Source organism: Colletotrichum orchidophilum (genome assembly GCF_001831195.1).
Source record: "Colletotrichum orchidophilum strain IMI 309357 chromosome Unknown Scaffold_114.1, whole genome shotgun sequence".
Lineage (NCBI taxonomy): Eukaryota > Fungi > Ascomycota > Sordariomycetes > Glomerellales > Glomerellaceae > Colletotrichum > Colletotrichum orchidophilum.
In genome coordinates this window covers 63,220-82,015 of record NW_019173070.1, presented here as the reverse complement: position 1 = coordinate 82,015, position 18,796 = coordinate 63,220, and the positions used below count along the sequence as shown (strand labels likewise).

The 18,796-nt window shown below is 55.0% G+C and overlaps 6 protein-coding genes across 6 annotated transcripts; 3 read left to right on the top strand and 3 right to left on the bottom strand.

The window, feature by feature from the left end:
* Nucleotides 1–3,364: 3,364 nt before the first annotated feature.
* Nucleotides 3,365–5,742, top strand: CORC01_11009 (uncharacterized protein; the record flags this gene model as incomplete). The annotated part of the gene is made up of 5 exons (XM_022622636.1): nucleotides 3,365–3,368; nucleotides 3,544–3,568; nucleotides 3,828–3,906; nucleotides 3,963–5,649; nucleotides 5,702–5,742. The coding sequence occupies 5 exons, from the start codon at nucleotides 3,365–3,367 to the stop codon at nucleotides 5,740–5,742; spliced, it is 1,836 nt and encodes a 611-aa protein (XP_022470856.1).
* A 754-nt stretch (nucleotides 5,743–6,496) lies between these two features.
* CORC01_11008 (uncharacterized protein) lies at nucleotides 6,497–8,269 on the bottom strand (the record flags this gene model as incomplete). Its single annotated transcript, XM_022622635.1, has 1 exon — nucleotides 6,497–8,269. The coding sequence occupies one exon, from the start codon at nucleotides 8,267–8,269 to the stop codon at nucleotides 6,497–6,499; it is 1,773 nt and encodes a 590-aa protein (XP_022470855.1).
* An 884-nt stretch (nucleotides 8,270–9,153) lies between these two features.
* On the top strand, nucleotides 9,154–10,230 carry CORC01_11007 (transcription elongation factor S-II; the record flags this gene model as incomplete). Its single annotated transcript, XM_022622634.1, has 3 exons — nucleotides 9,154–9,300; nucleotides 9,414–10,166; nucleotides 10,222–10,230. The coding sequence occupies 3 exons, from the start codon at nucleotides 9,154–9,156 to the stop codon at nucleotides 10,228–10,230; spliced, it is 909 nt and encodes a 302-aa protein (XP_022470854.1).
* A 571-nt stretch (nucleotides 10,231–10,801) lies between these two features.
* Nucleotides 10,802–12,187, bottom strand: CORC01_11006 (pyridoxal-phosphate dependent enzyme; the record flags this gene model as incomplete). Its single annotated transcript, XM_022622633.1, has 1 exon — nucleotides 10,802–12,187. The coding sequence occupies one exon, from the start codon at nucleotides 12,185–12,187 to the stop codon at nucleotides 10,802–10,804; it is 1,386 nt and encodes a 461-aa protein (XP_022470853.1).
* Nucleotides 12,188–12,693: 506 nt separating this feature from the next.
* Nucleotides 12,694–14,387, top strand: CORC01_11005 (uncharacterized protein; the record flags this gene model as incomplete). Its single annotated transcript, XM_022622632.1, has 2 exons — nucleotides 12,694–14,091; nucleotides 14,178–14,387. The coding sequence occupies 2 exons, from the start codon at nucleotides 12,694–12,696 to the stop codon at nucleotides 14,385–14,387; spliced, it is 1,608 nt and encodes a 535-aa protein (XP_022470852.1).
* Nucleotides 14,388–14,664: 277 nt separating this feature from the next.
* CORC01_11004 (tRNA synthetase class II) lies at nucleotides 14,665–18,234 on the bottom strand (the record flags this gene model as incomplete). The annotated part of the gene is made up of 4 exons (XM_022622631.1): nucleotides 14,665–14,841; nucleotides 14,893–17,507; nucleotides 17,649–17,764; nucleotides 17,837–18,234. The coding sequence occupies 4 exons, from the start codon at nucleotides 18,232–18,234 to the stop codon at nucleotides 14,665–14,667; spliced, it is 3,306 nt and encodes a 1,101-aa protein (XP_022470851.1).
* Between the last annotated feature and the right edge of the window lie 562 nt (nucleotides 18,235–18,796).

The following is an 18,796-nucleotide window of genomic DNA, read 5'->3' as shown; positions in this document are numbered from 1 at the left end:
GGACTATCTTACCCGGAAGTCATTTGTTGACATGGTGTCTCCGGGAAGCATATTGGCATCTGAAGGAAGAGCCAAACGCGACGAGGTAGGTATGAATTCGGGACGCCAAGAACGGTCGAGCGGCAAGTCATCGGAACTAGAAGGGGGTATGGTCGCTAGAAGCCTTTTCCGCCGACTGACTTGCAGCAGGAGAAACATCATAGGATCCCGGGTGCTGATGTTTGGTGCCGGTTTCCATCCTGCCTCTGGTCCAGGGGAAAGCACTGGCCGGATCGAGGAAAATACTACGCAGGCCACGCAATGTAGGCTGCCGATAGTCGAGCGCCAGGGGCGGTCTGAGATTGCGCGTCCAGGCTATTGGAGGCATACGTCTTGCAACGGTGCTGTTTGGCAAGGGCATCGAGTTGAGCCGCAAACACCCTCAAGTTGGCGTTGTGCTACTTGCGCAAATGATACGATGCCATGTTGTGTCTCGGAGCAGTGATGCAAAGCTGTCTGTGATATGCACCAGAGCTTGCTAATCATGGCATTCAGAAGAAAAGCTGCCTGAGACGTAAATCGGGCAGGTGCTATATAGCGCAAAGTATTGTACTGCAAGCGTTAATCGTATAGAGAGCCATGCAAGGGGTGCAATAAGACCGTGAGAACCGAGAGAGTGAATGCCGAGAACGACCGGACGGACGGGGTCAAGCTGTCACGCACATCGGCTGGTGCAAAACGTCTGGAACTGTCGGCACAACTTGCCCATCAATAGAGACCCGGCCCGCGTAATGGCAGAAACTCAAATTCTAAGGGGGGAAAGGGGGTGGAGGGGAGGATTGCGATGCGGCGAGGCTAGGAGGAGGCAAACCTCACCGTCGTAGACTGGTCATTAGATAGGGCATTGTGGTACCGTCTTGGCCAGCCTGAACGGAGTGGTGCTGCTGTCCGTATCCGAAGGACGCGCCAACGCCTAAAGCAGATGGCGTCCCTTTTCCCTCTTTGGCTTTTTCTCTTCCACGCTAAGACACATAGTGCTAGCCTGGCATTTTAGCGGGGGAGACCTGGTGAGAGGCCACGAATCGATCCCCGGATGAGAAGACAAGGAACTTAGGAAGACCTTTCTTTGGGGCTCTCAATGTGGAACCGGGCCAGGTTAGGTCCGTAGAGGGCAACTTGTAACGGGAGCCGGCACGGAGAACTGGCTAGGTCGTTGAAAGATCAGACAAGCTTCGAGGCAACAAAAAGCTTGGCCGTCACGCCGTGATGACAAGCGATCCGATGGGCGTCAGGCGAGGGATTGGGCTGGGGATGCCGCGTATCCGTAGCCGTGTGATGTGCAGGCTAACACGGCACGGCGGGGGACATGTAATGAGACTGTTTTACTTTTTCCTTTGATTGTTGGTGCCGTGCGGTGACCAACACCAACGCAACGGCAAGAACGGCAACAGAGTGATGGATTTGCAGATGGGAACGGATGTGGTTTGTTGATAGTCTGTAGTCTGTACGAATAGTCAGTCGCACAAGCAGATGCAGGGCTGCAGGTGCTTGCAGGTACATGGTTCCAGGGACCATTTGTAGCCAGATATAGCCGCTTTGGTGGTTGGAAAAGTTGTTGGTTTTATCTGCTCGCCGGCATCCCGCAACGATTGCTGGCGGTTGTGGTGGTTGTGTCGTGATAAGAGTCCGGTTCTTCGGCTCGAGAGTGCTGGGATGGTATCGGTTAGTGCTTGCCCGGCTTCAACACACATGGGGGCAAGTGATACCTAGAATGTACCGTGATTCCATGCTATGCGGGGCGTCTGGCTGAGGTGAGCAGCCTCCCTCGAGTAAGGAACGATCCTTGTCCAGGCGCTTTCTGGCCTGTCTGAAGGAGTCTGAGGAAGTCCTCCGCAGAGTACCTTACGTAAGTCATCTCGTGTGTACGTACACCGGCAGGCACATGCCGGTGCAACTTTTCTCTCCCATAATATCCCTTACTTCCGAATGGTCCGCCGTGTTTCCTTTTGCCTTGTCGAACTCGGGACGCTGTAAATCCTCTGAAGCGCAGGTGAAGTGTGCTCGCCGGCCTCCTGGCTGGCTACCGGGCAACTTTTAACTGTCTCCACCGCGATCCACTCCACCATCTCTGCCAGCCTACCAAATTTTTGGCTGCGTATTATTTGCGTTCAATTCCATCCGTGCATCACATAGAGTCCCTCAACTGTCTTGAGTCCTTGACTCTGTTGCTGCATTTACGCCGTACTCTATCCAACCCTCTCTGATCGACTCGTGTCCACAATCATCTGTCGATGGTACTGGTCGGAACTCGAGTCACTCTGACCAATCGCTGGGCAGAGCATCCTGCAACATACGGCTCTCTTCCTCGTAATCATCAAAGCAGAAGACAACCCGCGTATTAAAGGATGTAGACGCCAGCTGGAACGCCAGCGGCTACGGCAAGGAAGGTAGCTAACGGTGTGCGGTGGCTACGCGCATGGCAAGCAAGGTACTTCAAGAGTACCTCCTGTTCCCTCTCTGGGACAGGCGTGTAGCGACGATGAGGACGAGGACAAGTGCGAGGACAGGGCAGGGAGGCTGTGCATTAGTTCCCTACTTTAGAGCATACATGCAAAGTGCGGCAAGGAAGGGTATGGACAAAGTACCTTATGGTCTCCTCCTCAGTGCCCGACGCTGCAGACTACCGACGGTCTGATACCTAGAGCTCGGCTGCGGATACCTGTCCTGTGCTCATCTATCATGTACCTCAGTACCTGCGTAGCCCGCCCCATGCCCCATGCGCCATGCTCCAGCCTTTGGGTCGGTCGGTCGTCCTTCGTCCAGTCTGTCTGCCACCCGGCCACCACCCTTCTCCCAGACCCCCCCAACCTGGACCTGGACCTGACCTTGCTTTCCCTTTGACCTGATCAGTGTGTACTATGGTACGAATACAGAGCGCACCTGCAGCAGCGCACTGGGAACGACCTGACCTGAACCCCGCTTGGCATTGAAAATCACGCCTGCCCCAGCTCGCTGGCCTTCCGTTCATCGGTTCTTCCTCAGCTAGCCTTTTGATCGGCTTTTACCTGCCATTTCACCAATTTCATCACCTTCGACTCGGATCTCAGTTCGACACAGTCTTTAAGGATTCAAAACCTAGGCTTCACCTTGAATCGACTTACTGCAACCATCTTTCTGTCCGACGTCCTCAGACCGATTCCGCCCTGAATCCATTTACCAAGTTTCCGACGAAGCCATTTCCCGGGCACTTCCGTTTCGCTCATCGGTTCTATTATCTCACCTGAAAGCTGTCGTTCATTCCCTTTCCGAGCAGCCACCCGGGATTTACTCACGAGGTTGATGGTTTAAATACCCTCAACCCATTCGTTGAACATGTGAGGGAAGCATGTGTAAGTTGTTATATACCTTTTCATATTCATTACAAAACACACGAAAGAGAATCAAGCCTCTGGCTGGGTCGTCTTACCCGTAGTAAGAAGCAAACGACTGCCTTGCTCTCTTTTCGCGGCGGCCAAGACGTGCCAGAATCCCCCGGTCTTGGCACAACTCACTGACGTCTCACAGCTCTCGAACAGATTCGAAATGTCGTGTATGTCTCAGCAAAACTCCTTTCAGATATTCGCTGCTTTCGATGCTATCGTCCCCGTTGCCCTCATTGATGCGCACGCTTTTCTGCTGCTTTTCTGTTGACTCCTCGCCATCTCGTCGCACCACGTTGCAGCAGCCTTGGCCCGCGTCACTATGCCTCGCAGCGCCTCTGTGGGCAGACCTTGGCGCGATTGCCTCACCACCCGCATTTCCCCAAGCTCGACCTGCGTACCTCCCACCTCCAGCTAACCTTTACACAGTCTGCTGTTCAGTAACCCTGTTTGGTCGGGCGCAAACACGATCCCCTCGACTCTCATCAAGAACATCACCTCTCTGTCGGTACGTCTCGTCGCTTCCATTCTCGGTTCAAGTCTTCGTCTAAACCAAGTGCATAGAGCAAGATAGCCTACCAGGACACCATCACAGCAAACCTCACTACGCTGAGTTCGATAAATTCAGAGACGCAAAATGGCATGATTCGAGGTTTACTATACGTTCCCGATCTCAGCGTTACAAACCCATGTTTCGAGCAGCAGTACGACATCATACCCCGAAATGCTACCACGCAGGCAGAACTTCCTCCTACCAATTACAATCTAATTGCCATTGCGCCATGGTTCAATGCGACATGCACAAAGGCGTATCTTGCGTCCGCACGCCTCGATCCCATCCGCGCCTTCATCTTTTACCGCCCCAATAATTCGACGAACGAGCCACAAGGCGCCGACTCACCGATATGGGATCTTGATGACGGCGATGCATGGCGTACCCAGAATCGCTTTCCGATTTTCGCCGTACCCGGCACCGAGGGCATAAAATTTATGAAGCAGCTTAGCCTCTATTCTGGGAACATATCTGAGATTCCTCATGGAGAGGAAATCCAGAAAATCTACGACGCTCATGGCAACGACTATATCCGCATATGGACAGAGCTAACCATCAAGGACCATGATAGCGTCCCAGCCATGTGGACATGGATTCTCACAGTCGTCGGCGTTGTACTTTTCATCATCGCCTGTCTTTCACTTACGATGCATCTGGTACAAAGAAGACGGAGAATCTCATTACGAAAGAGGGTACTGAGCGGGGAGGTCGACCTGGAAGCGATGGGAATCAAACGAATAACCGTACCCGTTGATCACGCCAAGGGCTTTCCTCTTTTCACGTACAGTTACCAGCCGGAAATGATCAGCTCACCATGCACAACGAGGCCACCCAGATCTGTTAGGTCACCGCGAAGCATGCTGACTGACCAACGAACCATATCCGAGTCAGCCTTTCCGAGATCGAGGGCACGAAGAGCTAGCGTTAATAGCTCAAAGAGCACCGTCGCCACAAACTATCAGCCCCAATGCCACATTTGCTTAGAGAACTACGTGGATCGCGAATCCATTATCCGAGAACTACCTTGCGGTCACATCTTCCACCCCGAGTGTATCGACGAATTCCTTGGTCTCAACAGCTCATTGTGCCCAATCTGTAAGAGGAATATGCTGCCAGTGAGCTACTGTCCCAAGATTACCAACGGCATGGTACGTCGCGAGCGGGCCATTCGACGATTGAGGGAACGGGTGGTATTTGACGATTCAGACGACGAAGGGGGGGAAGTGAAAAGCAAACGTTGGGGCAAGCGGCTATTCGGTACGGACAAAGCGGCATCATATGCGACAGAAACGCCCATGACACCCGTCCTGACTTCCAAGTCTCCGAAAACAATCCATGAGGCAGTAAACGTCGAGACTTCTGTGGATCTTGAAGCTGCACCCCTGTCAACCATACAACGTGTCCTCGAACCGACGCAAGAGGAGCAAGAAGATTCGGACCAACCCTCAAGCCAATCTGACGGTCAAGAACCACAGCGTCAGCAACCTGAACCGCTCAGACAAACTGCGGCAGGTCCGGCTACTAATCATAACAAACGCCGGAAAGGAGGTGGGTTGCGGCTTCATATGCCTGGATCGGACTCTCAACAGAACCATCCACGACCAGAAGGACGCAAGAGCCCGTCTCAGCTGGCACGAGCACGAATGAGGGCACTCGCTGGTACACCCTTGGATGACCCAGATGGCCGCAATCCAGCTTGTAAGTATGAATTGTGTGTGTCACTGGTACCTTTTTCTGACCTTTAATGCAGGGAAACGCTATGTCGTAAAGGTTTTCCCAGGATTTTCATGAGAGTCGCATGCACTGGAAGCATTTCATCAGATTCGGAGTCGCATGGCGTAAAGGTGTTAAGGATCAGGCAGGAGGACTGCCTTTGGAATTTTGAGAGGCAGATAAGGGACCATTATGATGCATATTAACGACACTCCCTGGTTTCCACTCTCCTCAGAGGTGGTAAGGAGACTTTTACTTTCACAATCACGATGATAGACTCAGTGGGCTCGGAATCGCCCTCGGACTGTTACATTTGGCACGGCACTTTTCTCTTGGGCTCCTGCAAAGAGCCCAAGTTTTGGACTGGATATACCCCATTGGCAAGGTTAAGCATCAAAGGCGATTTTAAGGAGGATTAGGGTTGAAAAGTTTGGTAGATTTTGATGACGAACCCCTGTTCACTACCAAGACTACCTAGGTAGCGTGCGTCAGTCGAGGAGCAGGAAACGAAATGAAATCCTCAGACCTGTAAAAGGCCAAAAGAAACACTTGAGAGCATTGGTGTAATGTGTTCCCTTCGTTTGAAGACTGCATATCAAAATTATTCCACCCAATTGTCCTCTAAATTACATAAATTCTCTGCAAGTGGTATTTTCGCTATTATCATTTCATCCGAATCATGGTAAATGCCAGCTTTCATCCCATTTGTTTCGCCAAGCTAAGCCAACTGCTCGTCTCAAGCGCTTCCAGTCCTGCATTATGATAAACTAAAATCCAAACTTTCATTCGATCTTCATGTCTTCTTGGCAGTTGCATCTGCTGCTGTTCTCCCTCATGACGACCGCCCCTCGATGAGCTTGTCATCCTCTTTCGTGCCGCCTCTAGCCAGCGCTTCACGAATACGATCGTTTTCAGCCGCGCGGATCCGCTGGCGAGCCTCTTCGAGCCGCTCAACTCCACGGTCGATAGTTTCGATGTGGACCATCAACGGAATTGCTATAGCCGAATCACGAACGAGCTCGGGAGCGGCGACGCGGTCGCGTAGATCGCCCAGACCGGCCTGGATCTTTTCAAGATCCACGATGAGAGCAGAAATCTGCGCGACGGCTGTGACGCGCTGCCTGTCCACCTGGCGCAAGAGGGACAGCTGGGCGTTGAGGTTGTGCAGGCGTTTATTATTCGCACCGACAAGAGTCCACAGCGTCCAGAGAACCTCGTCGCGACGCGATTTGACCGAATTCGACGAACGAGTGACAATTTCGTAGATTTGGTTCAGATTCTCCTCCGCCTTTGTGAGGAGGAGCAAAACTCCTTGCGCCTCCACTATGAGAGACGAGATGCGGTCAGATACGAGAGCGGTGTGCTCGATATACTTGTCGAGTAGTGTCCGTTCGGAGAAGGGTGTAACTGTGGGAGTAAAGGGGTAGAAAAGCCAGCTGGACCACTGAGAAACCAGGTTCACGTCGGTTGTCTCTGATGCAGAGAGTGTATCAAGATAGCGAGACGTCCAGCGGTTGATTGAGATGACGGAATCCACGGCAGATCCTACATGGACGTTAAATTTTTGCAAGTCGGAGGCCGTCAAGCGGGCGGTATCGATATACTCGTTGAACTCATACACCAGCTCGTCCCGCTGCGGCAATTCTGAATAGCGAACCATGGTACGCAGATCTCGTATCGAAGACTCGGAACGCTTCATCTCCATCGGCAACGATACACCATCGGCACTGCGCTCGAGGACTTGCTCGAATTGTGACTGGACATTCATGAGGTCGTCAAACTCAACGTTGGCAGACTCAGACCCTGACTCCTTGCCTCTGCCCGGCGAAGCGCTGTATGAGGGGCAAAAGGGAAGGTCTAAGTATGCCGCTCCAGGGATACGACAAAGCGGCGAGAGAGACGTTGTGAGTGATTTGGTGACCATGTTCTGAAGCATGATGGAGGCGCCAAAGAAGAGCCAGACTGCCAGGCATAGTGCCAACGGCTTTTGGATATAACCAAGGGCCATACCAATAACTTTGAAAATCCACGCCAAGATGTTGAAGGCGGCACTTGGAAGAGAATCTGCCAGACGCTCCGTCACGGTCTTGTGCTCGGCCGGTCCCTCGTAGTAACCTCTCCCTCTCGTGGGATCACCACGCCGGGGAGCGGTAGGGCTGCCAGTACTGGCTTGCCGTATCGCACGGCGCCGCACGTCCTGCTGCTGATACGAGCCATCACCGGGACGAATAGTCCGCGAAGAGTGGCCGCTGCCGTGCTGGGGACTGTTTCCAATGCCTGACTCGGAACTGAAGCGCATGGATGGCATGATGAACTCCGGCTCAGGAGAGCGGTTGGGGTCTCGCCGAACGGTGGGTTGGAATGGCGAACGGAGGATTACTCGCTCATCATCCGCCTTGTTCATGAAATCTTGGACGCTGTGGTGCGACTCTTGAGAACCGCCGATACTGAATGATTGCGACGGGATCTGCGATGGCTCTGTCAGAAATCCATCGTCGTCTTCCAGGTCGTTGAGGATGGAAGTATCGAAGCTGTCGTTCTCGCCGCCTTCTACCAAGCGCCAAGAGCTCTCGACGGGTAGATCTTGTTGACGACGTGCAGGCATTGTGCCTGACACTGTCTGCGAAGCCTCGAGGACGTGACTGACAGGGCCGTCTTCTGGAATTTAACCCAAAAGATAAGAATCTTGTGTCGTGTCAAGAGATGACGCTTCGTCCATGAGCAAGTCAACACTTTAACATGGGATCTTGAAGTGTATATGATCTCGCGACGCGCCGAGCGCGTAGAGTGGCGAAGTTGATTGCAGGGGTCGGGAGGTGGTAGTTGCCTTGGTGGAAGGCGCAATGTCGATGATTCCGGATATAATAGGTACTAGTGAGTCATTCGACGGGAGCTAATCATAGGAGCGGGTGCAACGGTCGTAGGCCAAGAATAGGCAGAGACAAAGGACGATCGAGGCTTGTTGATGTTTAGAGAAGGTTTACAGTCGTTCTAAACATGTCGCCCTCTGGCGTCATAGGCTCCAGCATCTGCCCCTTGCATGCGCAGCAGCTGTCGTGGGGGGCAGCTTCTGGTGGGTAAGGTAGCTCCTCCGCTGAATCCGCTGAATACTCTGAACTGGCGGCAGCAGGGACCATGTGGCAGCGTGACCCAACACTTAATAAGCTTCGCTTCCCCTTGTCGTCACATGGACCTGGCGATAAGACAGGCGGGAAGGTGCAACGCCCCACGCCGCTTGCCTGCCAGAACGGACCGCGGTGAAACATAAAGCCGCTTTTCTGGGGGACTTCCATTGCACACACGACACTGAGGCTTTGCCCCACTTCGCTCCGGCGCGATTCCATGTCTTGAGGAAAATGGCCTTTACCTCAGCTAGCCTTACTCTGTTTTAACGCCCGTTCCACCCTTTCGACACTGCAACTTGAGCATCTACATCGCGTGCGCCGGAAAATCACTCATCGCCATTTACTTGCGCACAAACTGCCCACGATGTCGACTAGCATGGATCAACGAGAGCTTGAGGCCTGCATTAAGCAGCTCAACAAGGTCGTGCAGGCCAACGAGCCTCCTGCAACCGCTCTGGGCCTCCTGGAACGCCTCAAGAAGGAAGCTGCGCCTACGGAAGAGATGCTTCGGGTACGTCGCGAATTGCACTTCGATACCATCTTGCATGGTCTTGGCATACGACTTTGCTTCACTGTACTTGCTTCTGCGACGGGACAGAACTGACCTCGTTTGTCCTCAAATAGTCTAGCAGAGCCGGTGTTTTCGTCGGCAAGCTTCGGCAGAATTCGAACAAGGAAATCGCCCGTGCCGCCACCGAGCTCGTCCACAAGTGGAAGAGGCTGGTCGAGGCCGAGAAGCAGGGCAAGATCAACAAGGGATCATCTCCCGCTGCTCCGTCACCGACTCAAGCTCCCGCCCCGAAGCCTTCCTCGTCGTCTGCGCTGAACCAGCCCTTCAAGGGCAATACCGAGCTCCGCCGCGCTAAGACCGACGGCGCTGACCCGAAGCGTACCCACGACGCCGTTCGCGATTCCTGTATCGAACTTATCTACAACGGCCTTGCATATCGATCCACCGCTTCTGTCAACGATGTTCTCACCAAGGCCATGGACGTGGAGGCCGCTGCTCACAGTCACTTTAAGGGCGTGAACAAGGAGTACCGTGAGAAGCTGCGCTCCCTTTTCAGCAACCTCAAAGTCAAGAGCAACCGTCAGCTTGGTGTGAATGTCATGGAGGGCAAAATTACCCCACAGCGCTTCGTGGTCATGACCCATGAGGAGCTCAAGTCGGAAGAGCAGAGAAAGAAGGAGGATGCCCTGCAACAGGAGAACATGAAGAAGGCCCAGGTTCCCATGGCCGAGAAGAGCATCAGCGACGCTCTCAAGTGCGGCAAGTGTGGCCAGAAGAAAGTCAGCTACAGCCAGGCGCAGACGCGCAGTGCTGATGAACCGATGACGACATTCTGCGAGTGTACCGTCTGCGGTAACCGCTGGAAGGTTTGTTTGCCATCATTTCATTCTTTTTGCGCCGACTATGCTAACGTCGTCTCAGTTCTCTTGAGCGTGCGATTCTGGAGAGGAAGTTTCGATTTTTTCAACTGACGGCGTGAATTTCCACATATACCCCGTTTTCTGAGGCACGGGATGATGGTCCTGCATTGAGCACTCGGGATTGCGGGCTTGGTTGGTATGGAGTTGGGGAAGAGGAAAGGTCCTCAGTTATTCTACTTTATTAGTTCTTTCTGCCCCTGAACCTTTAAAATTTGGGGCATCTGAGGCATATATGCTTCTCAACGGTTGGCCACACGGAGAGCGAGAATACACTTACGTGCCCGCCCGTCTGGCATTGGTTCACCATGAAATCGGCTTAATTCCGTACCACATATGCTGAACCGTTACTACCTATGTGTTGACTGCACCCTGAACCTTCCGATGTCTCCTGTCGTAAGCGCTCTACTGAGAATCGGGGGAGCGTAAACGGAGTAAGGGAGGATATTATTAGTTTAAAATTACGGCCACAAGATATTCGCCCCGAAAATATAATGTAGCCCTGCAGCAGTCTAAGACCTACTCAGGCGATAGCCGAGCAGCACAAAGAGGGACTTGATCTTTCTATTGATAGTCTATTGTCTTTACTTCTTCGCTGGGTCGATCTTGAGCACCGAGAACAGGTCGGCCGAGTGTTCGTCCTCCTCCAACCCCATCGCCGCCACATGCTTCCAGAACTTGCTGAGATGCCTCGTGCCAGAGTCGCACAGGATGGTGACGACCTGGCTCCCCTCGGGAAGCCTCGAAGCCGCCACGACCGCAGCAACGCAGTTGACAGCGCTGCTGCTGCCAGCAAAGATGCCGTCGTTCTCCACCAGCCACCTCGCCATGCGGCACGCCTGCTCGTCCGTGACCTTAATCGCGTCGTCGATCAGCTCCCTTCCGGCCTCAAAGTTCTCCGTTACGCGGTTGATGCCGATTCCCTCCACGATTGTATCGACCTGCGTCCGCCGCCGCGTGCCCTCCTTCTCAGTGCTGGAGTACATGACGCCGTGCCGGATCTTGTTGTACAGCCCGCTGCCCTGGGGATCCGCCAGCACGACCTGTAGACCCGGCACGTTGGCCTCCTCTTTGAGGTACTTGGCCACGCCAGCGATGGTGCCGCCCGTCCCCGCGCCGGCTACGAAGGCGTCCAGCTTCCCACCGGTCTGGTACACAATCTCCGGGCCCGTGGTGTGCAGGTGCGCAGCAAAGTTGGCCGGGTTCTCAAACTGGTCCGCGAAATACCCTACGCTGCCGTCGCCGGCCTTGGCGGCATGCTCCAGCGCCCGACGGCGGGCGAGGTTGACAAAGTGCTCCGGCGACGCAATGGGCGCAGGGTCTACGCGCTCGACCGTGGCGCCCAGGTGACGGAGCAAATCGACCTTTTCTATGGCCATGTCGTTGGGCATGCAAATGTGTGCGCGGTATCCCCTCGCGCGCGCGAGAGTCGCCAGGGAGATTCCCGTACTGCCAACGGTGCCCTCGTAGATGGTGTCGCCGCGCCCGGGGACGAGCTGCCCCACGGCCTCGGCGCCCTCGATCATGGACAGCGCGACGCGGTCCTTGGGCGTGTTGCCAGCCGCGTTCAGGAACTCGGCCTTTGCGAGGATGACGCGCCCCGTGGCCTCGCTGAGGGAGCGGATTTTGATGAGGGGCGTGTTGCCGATGGCGCCCGCCACACCGTCCGCGATCAGGGGCGGGTTCCAGGCGGCGAAATCCCCTCCGAGGGCGAGGTGAGCTGCCGCCTCCTCAGCCTCGGACGCAGTCTCGTGGTCTTCGAGCTGCACGGGCGGGCCCCAGAAGAGGCTGCTGCGCCGCGAAGGGTCCGCGGAGGAGGTAGTAGGCGCGCGGCGGTTGCGACGGCGCTGATACCGGCGTTCGAGGTCCGGATAAAAGTCTTTGAAGCCCAGCGTGACGAGGATGCCGGCCGTGAAGGCGAGTGCAAGGGCGGCCGAGCCATAGGCTTTGGGATGGTTACTCAGAGACATGTTGTCTGTGTCATGTATCGTGCTCCATCGTCCGCGTCACTTCCCGTGAGGTCTTGTTATTGTTGCTGTTGTCGTTTCTCTCTCGACGAAATGTTTTGCGGTATCGGAAACATAAACAGTGACACGCCCTCGGCGCATGAATTTCCATTATCTTATTCTACAGGGGATTTGCCCGCTAAGCCGGGGGTGATGTCATTTTCGCTCTTCTGGACCCCTGCCTTTCAGCCTCAACGGTACAGAGTACCTCCCTATGCTAGACTTGCAGAGGGCTCACCTCAGACGACGACTCGGGGCCGCCCTTGGCAGGGCCCAGAGTACCATGTGGAGCTGAACATGGAGCTGCGTTACGGCGGATTAACAGCTGCCCCGTGTAGAGGGGAGCTCGGGCCATGCTTGACCTCTGCCAAACCGAATACTCGCGATTTCCACCCGTTTATTGACTTTGCAACGACCCAATTCGACCCGCCGAGAAGTTGTCCCGCTCGAACATCGAAACTCCTCCCGGGATGGACTCCCCTGCCGTCACCCGTCTCTTCCGCGAGCTCTTCCGTCGGCCCGCGTGTCAATCCCGGCGGCAATGTACGACCGCCGCCGGCCTCCCGGCTCTCAATCATCACCACCGTCCTCGTGTCCAACATAGCAACCGCAATGGCGACGGCGTAGCTCCAGGACCGACCCCCTCAAGAACGGCCAATGCCAATGCCAGTGCCTCGGCGTCTTCGGCACAACGGCGGCACTACGCCGTGAAGACTACATCCGAGAAGCAGGAAAAGACAAACGAGTCAAAGTGGCAGCAGCGGACATCCCTCTTCCCGAGCGACCGTGCCGACGAGTTCGACACCTACCCGACCCTCAGCGCCCGCGACCTGGCCGCCCGCTCGACCCGCCCGCGCAAGGTTAAGATGCTCACCCGCGATTTCATCGAGGACAGTCTCTACAATCCGGCCTACGGCTACTTCTCCACCCAGGCCGTCATCTTTTCTCCCGGACAGCCCTTCGACTTCCCCTCCTTCCGCGATGAGCCGCACTTCTACCGCGAGCTGGGCCGGCAGTACACCGAGTTTGAGGACGACCTCGACGACAAAGAGGGTGTCAACGATGCGCGCCCCCTGTGGCACACGCCCACCGAGCTCTTCCGCCCTTACTACGGCGAGGCCATCGCCCGCTACCTCGTCTCCAACTACCGTCTCACGACGTACCCCTATCACGACCTCATCATCTACGAGATGGGCGCCGGCCGCGGCACCCTCATGCTCAACATTCTCGACTACATCCGCGACCTCGATCCCCAGGTCTACGCCCGCACCCAGTACCGCATCATCGAGATCTCTCCAGCCCTCGCCGCCCTCCAGCGCCACCACCTCCTTTCCACCGCCGACTCCCGCGGCCACGCCAGCAAGGTCGAGATCATCAACCAGTCCATCTTTTCCTGGTCCGAACGCGTCCCCTCCCCTTGCTTCTTCCTCGCCATGGAGGTCTTTGACAACTTCTCCCACGACGTCGTCCGCTACGACCTCGCGACAGAGGAACCTCTCCAGGGCTCCGTCCTCGTCGACGCAGACAACGACCTCTACGAATTCTACTCCCCCGATCTCGACCCCGTCCTCGCCCGCTTTCTCCGCGTCCGCCACGCGGCCACAGGAGGCCGCTACCCGCTCCCGTACCCGGCCAACCGCGTGCTCCGCCACCTCAAGTCGCGCATGCCGCTGATGCCGAACCTCTCGGAGCCCGAGTACATCCCGACCCGCCTCATGCAGTTCTTCGACGTACTGGAAAAGTACTTCCCCGGCCACCGCCTCGTGACGAGCGACTTCCACTCGCTGCCAGACGCCATACCGGGCCTCAACGCCCCCGTGGTCCAGACCCGGTACGAGCGCACGACGGTGCCCGTGACGACGCCTCTGGTAAGTTTACCACTCCGACCTCGCATGCCCGCAAAGATGCCGCAAAGATGCCGCCGCAGAGGCGATGTTGCTAACGAGTCACGCAGGTCCATCAAGGCTACTTTGACATCATGTTCCCTACAGATTTCCAAACCATGGAGGTCATGTACCAAGCCATCACGGGCAAGCTTACGAGGCTCATGTCGCATGGTGACTTCATGCAGCGATGGGCGTTTCTTGAGGACACCCGAACGCGCAGCGGGGAAAATCCTCTGCTGAGCTACTATCAGAACGCAAGCGTGCTGGTTACTGTATGAACAATGTAGAAAAAAAAATATACCCCTTAGACCACGGTAAATTTCGCAATGACATTTTTTTTTTTTTAACTTTGTTTAGATTGCATCCTTAATTTTGTTGGAATACACATTGGTGACAGGGACAGACCCTTGCCATCGCAGTAATTTACTTCTGTCCGGTAATGCCTGAGATCGTAGCATATCCAGTTTCAACTTATGCTCCCGTCCATCTAGACCCCGTGAAAAGTAAATTGGTTGCCAGACATGTCGCAACACATCAGCGGGATATCTCTGTCGCTCAAATGTTGAGCTTCTCCTTCAGCCACTTCTCTGCCTCGGCAACAGCCTCATCCAACTTCTCGGCATTGGTGCCCTGTCCTTGGCGGGTAGGCTCCTTGCCGCCGGACTTGCCTCCAATTACTCCACTGACCTGGGAAGCCCACTGCTCGGCGGTAACGCCCTGCGAGGACAGGTGCTGGATTTCATGTTAGCCTGACTTCATGCTTGTACTGGAAACGCAACTTACAGTGCCAACATAGACGCCGTGAGCAACGGCACCCTCGTTCTTGCTTCCGCCGAAGAGGTAGACAGAGCGCTCCTTGTCCTTGGACTGGAAGTGCTTGACAACTTCGCCAATGGCCTTGGCGTTGGCGGAAATCGGGAGCTGACCAACAAACCACTTCGAGTCCTTGTTCTTCTCAAAGTGTGCAGCAACGGTGTCGAGCGCAGTCTTAGACTCGGCCTTCTGGCGTTTCTTCTGCTCATCAGTGACAGACTTGACAATCTTGTCGAAGCGCTTCTTGATGTCCTCCTTGGTGAGCGTCGAAATAGTCAACTGGTTAAGAGCATGCTGGGTCGACTTGATCTCCTGCTCTTTCTCAGGACCAAAGGGCAACGCCTCAAGTGCATCGAGGCGCTTGGAGAACTCGGCAGCTTCGCGTTGCACTTGGTGTGCAGCATCGCCAGTGTAGGCGATGATGCGACGGATGCCCTTGGCAATACCGCTCTCCTCGACGATGACAAGGTCCTTGATGAGACCGGTCTGCTCAACATGGGTACCACCGCAGAACTCCACGCTGACCTTGCGCCACTCAGAGTTCTTGGGGTTTGCAAGGAGGGCGTCAACATCAACGCCGACGGACACAACACGAACGGGGTTGGGGTACGTCTCGCCGAACACAGCACGAACACCTTCAATACCCTTGGCGAGGTCAAGATCTACCTCCTTGGAATAAATCTTGCCATTTTGGCGGATGTACGAGTTGGAGAAGTCCTCGATCTTCTTGAGCTCAGGAATGGTCACACCAGTCTTATGGGAGAAGTCGAAACGCAGCTTCTCGTTGTCGACCAGGGAGCCCTTCTGGTTAATATCATCGCCGAGAACTTCCCGGAGTGAGTGGTTGAGAATGTGAGTGCCAGTGTGATTGTTGCGGATGGGCGATCTTCTCAGCTCGTCGTACTCGCAGATGACCTCGTTGCCAGAGGATAAGTTGCCGTACTCAAGATATCCGCTGTGGACAATGTAGCCACCAAAGTTCTGAACATCGAGGACCTTGAACTCGGCGACATCGTCAATGACGATGCGACCAGAGTCAGCGACCTGACCACCAGATTCGGCGTAGAAATTGGTCTTGTCCAGCAACAGACCCAAAGGAGTGTTTTCGGCGATACCCTCGGTGGACTTGATGAAGCCCTTGCCGTCATAAATCAGCTGCACCTTGGCCTTTGAGTCACCCTTGACAAACTTGGCCTCATCGTCCGTTCTCGCAATGTTGAGCTGCTTCTCGAGTTCGGCAATTTCGTGGACGCTCAACTTTGCAAACGTCTGTGTAGCATTCTTGACGACCTTGCTGGCCTCGCGGGCCTTCTCCTGGGCAACCTTGACCTCCTCATCGTCGATCTCAAGCTTGCGCTCTTCGGCCATCAGCTTTGTGAGATCCACAGGGAATCCAAACGTGTCGTAAAGTCTCCAAACCTCCGCGCCGGTGAGCTTCTTCTCGCCCTTCTTGACGGCAGCGTTGGCGAACTTCTCGAACTGGGCCTCGCCCCGGTCAAGGGTGCGAGCAAAGGCGGCCTCTTCCTCATCGAGGATCTCGCTGATATCCTGCTGCTTCTTCACAATTTCGGGGAATTGCTCGCCCATTTGGTCGACAAGAGCAGGGAGAATCTTGGAGAAGAAGGAGCCAATCTCGGCGTTGAAGTATTTGCGAGCATAGCGAACACCACGCCGGAGCACTCTCCGGAGAACGTATCCGCGTCCGTCATTGTTGGGGACGGCACCGTCAGACATGGAGAAGGTCAAAAGACGAATATGGTCAGCAACGACACGGTAGGCAGTGTCAATTCCATCCGCATCATCGGCTCCGTACTTGTCGGTGTAGGGTCTAGCGCCAGTGACTTCTTCTATTCTCTTGAACAGCGGCGTGAAGATATCAGTAGCGTAGTTGGAAACGGTATCCTGGAGAGCGGAGACCAGACGCTCGAAACCCATGCCAGTATCAACGTGCTTGGCCGGAAGAGACTTGAGCGACTTATCAGCCTGGCGGTCGTATTGGATGAAAACGTTGTTCCAGATCTCCACGACCATCGGGTCATCCTCGTTGACCAAGTGGGCAGCGTTGCGACCGCCGCCAACCTTGTCGTAGTGAACCTCACTGCAAGGACCGCAAGGGCCCTGATCACCCATCTCCCAGAAATTGTCCTTCATGTTGCCAGGCAAGATGTGGTCGTCGGGGACACCGACGGATTGCCACAAGCTCTTGGCCTCTAGATCGGGCTCGAGACCCATCTCGGGGTTGCCCTCGAAGTAGGAGACGTACAAGCGGGCAGGATCCAGTCCATAGACTTTGGTCAGGAGCTCCCATGACATCTCAATGGCCTCCTTTTTGAAGTAATCCCCGAAGGACCAGTTGCCCAACATCTCGAAAAATGTGTGGTGGTAGCTGTCCTTGCCGACATCGTCGAGATCGTTGTGCTTGCCACCAGCACGAATGCACTTCTGAGAATCGGTCGCACGCTTCAGAGGGTACATGGGATCCGACTTGGAAATCGTTCCGAGGAAAATCGGCTTAAATTGGTTCATGCCCGCATTGGTGAAGAGCAAGGTGGGGTCATTGTGAGGGACGACGGAAGAGGACGGTACTAAGATAAAGCAGATAATATCAGTCAATTGGATCTTCTGGAGCGAAACTGAGGAGCGCGATGACTGGACGAAGCGTAAAAGAGACAGGTTTCACTATCGGGCCGTGTTGGTGAGGGAAAGGGGAAGTCGGTGATACATACCGATCGTGTGGCCCCTCTTCTCGAAGAAGTCGAGGAAAGTCTTGCGCACAACGGCGCCGGGCCACTTTGGCTCAGCCATGACTGCAGTGTGCAATGTCGAAGTAGAGTGGAAGCGCCTGCGAGGAAAAGTAGCACTCGATGCGATGAGTCCAGACGGTGAATGGGTATCTGTCTGGGATCCGACCGACGCTCGAGTCCTCTTGGGAAAAGTGTTTGTTGTTTGTGATGAGGGGAGGGATGATGTTTTATCAGGGTCGGCACAGCTGTGACTCTTTTGGCGGGATGAGCTGCTTGCTAGCGCGGCAGCTGCTTTGCTTCGGGGTAGGAGGGGCAGCGGCGTCCGTGCCAGCGATAGCGGCAGCGTGCCTGGTTGCGGGTGCGGTTGCGGATGTGGCAGGGACGGCGAGAGGTCCAGGTCTGGTGGTCCGGCGCTGTCGTGGAAACTTCTACAAGAATGAGTCAAAGCCAGTACAAAAGCGCCAGAGCTCCCCGGCAGCGGCAGCAGCCCATGACCACGCCCGCCACAGCTGAGCGCCAGAGAACGCGCCCGCGCCCCTCGTACGAGCACAGTAGCAGCGGAGGTCATCCCTCCTCCAACTCTTCCCCCTCACCCTCAAAGATATATCGACGAATTGGATCTGCGCAGGAGAGGCGAGCGAGCTCTACTAGAACCGTCTCCTCTTTTTCTCTCTTCTTTCCCCCTTTCTTTCGCTGATCTGATCGCAACTCTCTCCTTTGGCAACGACAGCAAAATTGGAGAAGAAAAAAAGGCCAACCGATACTGTAAAGCTGCCTCCGTTTCTCGCCGGCCAAAGACCTTAGCACCCCAGAGACATTTGAGCCTTTCGATTGACTTTGGGTCTACCTTCTTCGCTTCGAGACGGGAATATCCCTACCCTTCCGGAAACGGCGATTCGAAATCAGCCGTATCTTTCTCTCTCAATCTCACTTTGAGAAACTCGACCCGATTGGCAGCACCCGTGGACCTCTGCTACGCCCGCTGCTCAGCTGCGCCTGTCGTGTCTCTCTCTGCTGCGATTCTAGTGGCCGCTTCGGGAGTTTGAATAATTGACCATCGCATTTGTTTTCGTTTCTTTTTGTCGTCGTCGTCGTCGGTTAGCAGCTCTGCGAAACAGGGAGCTGGTAGT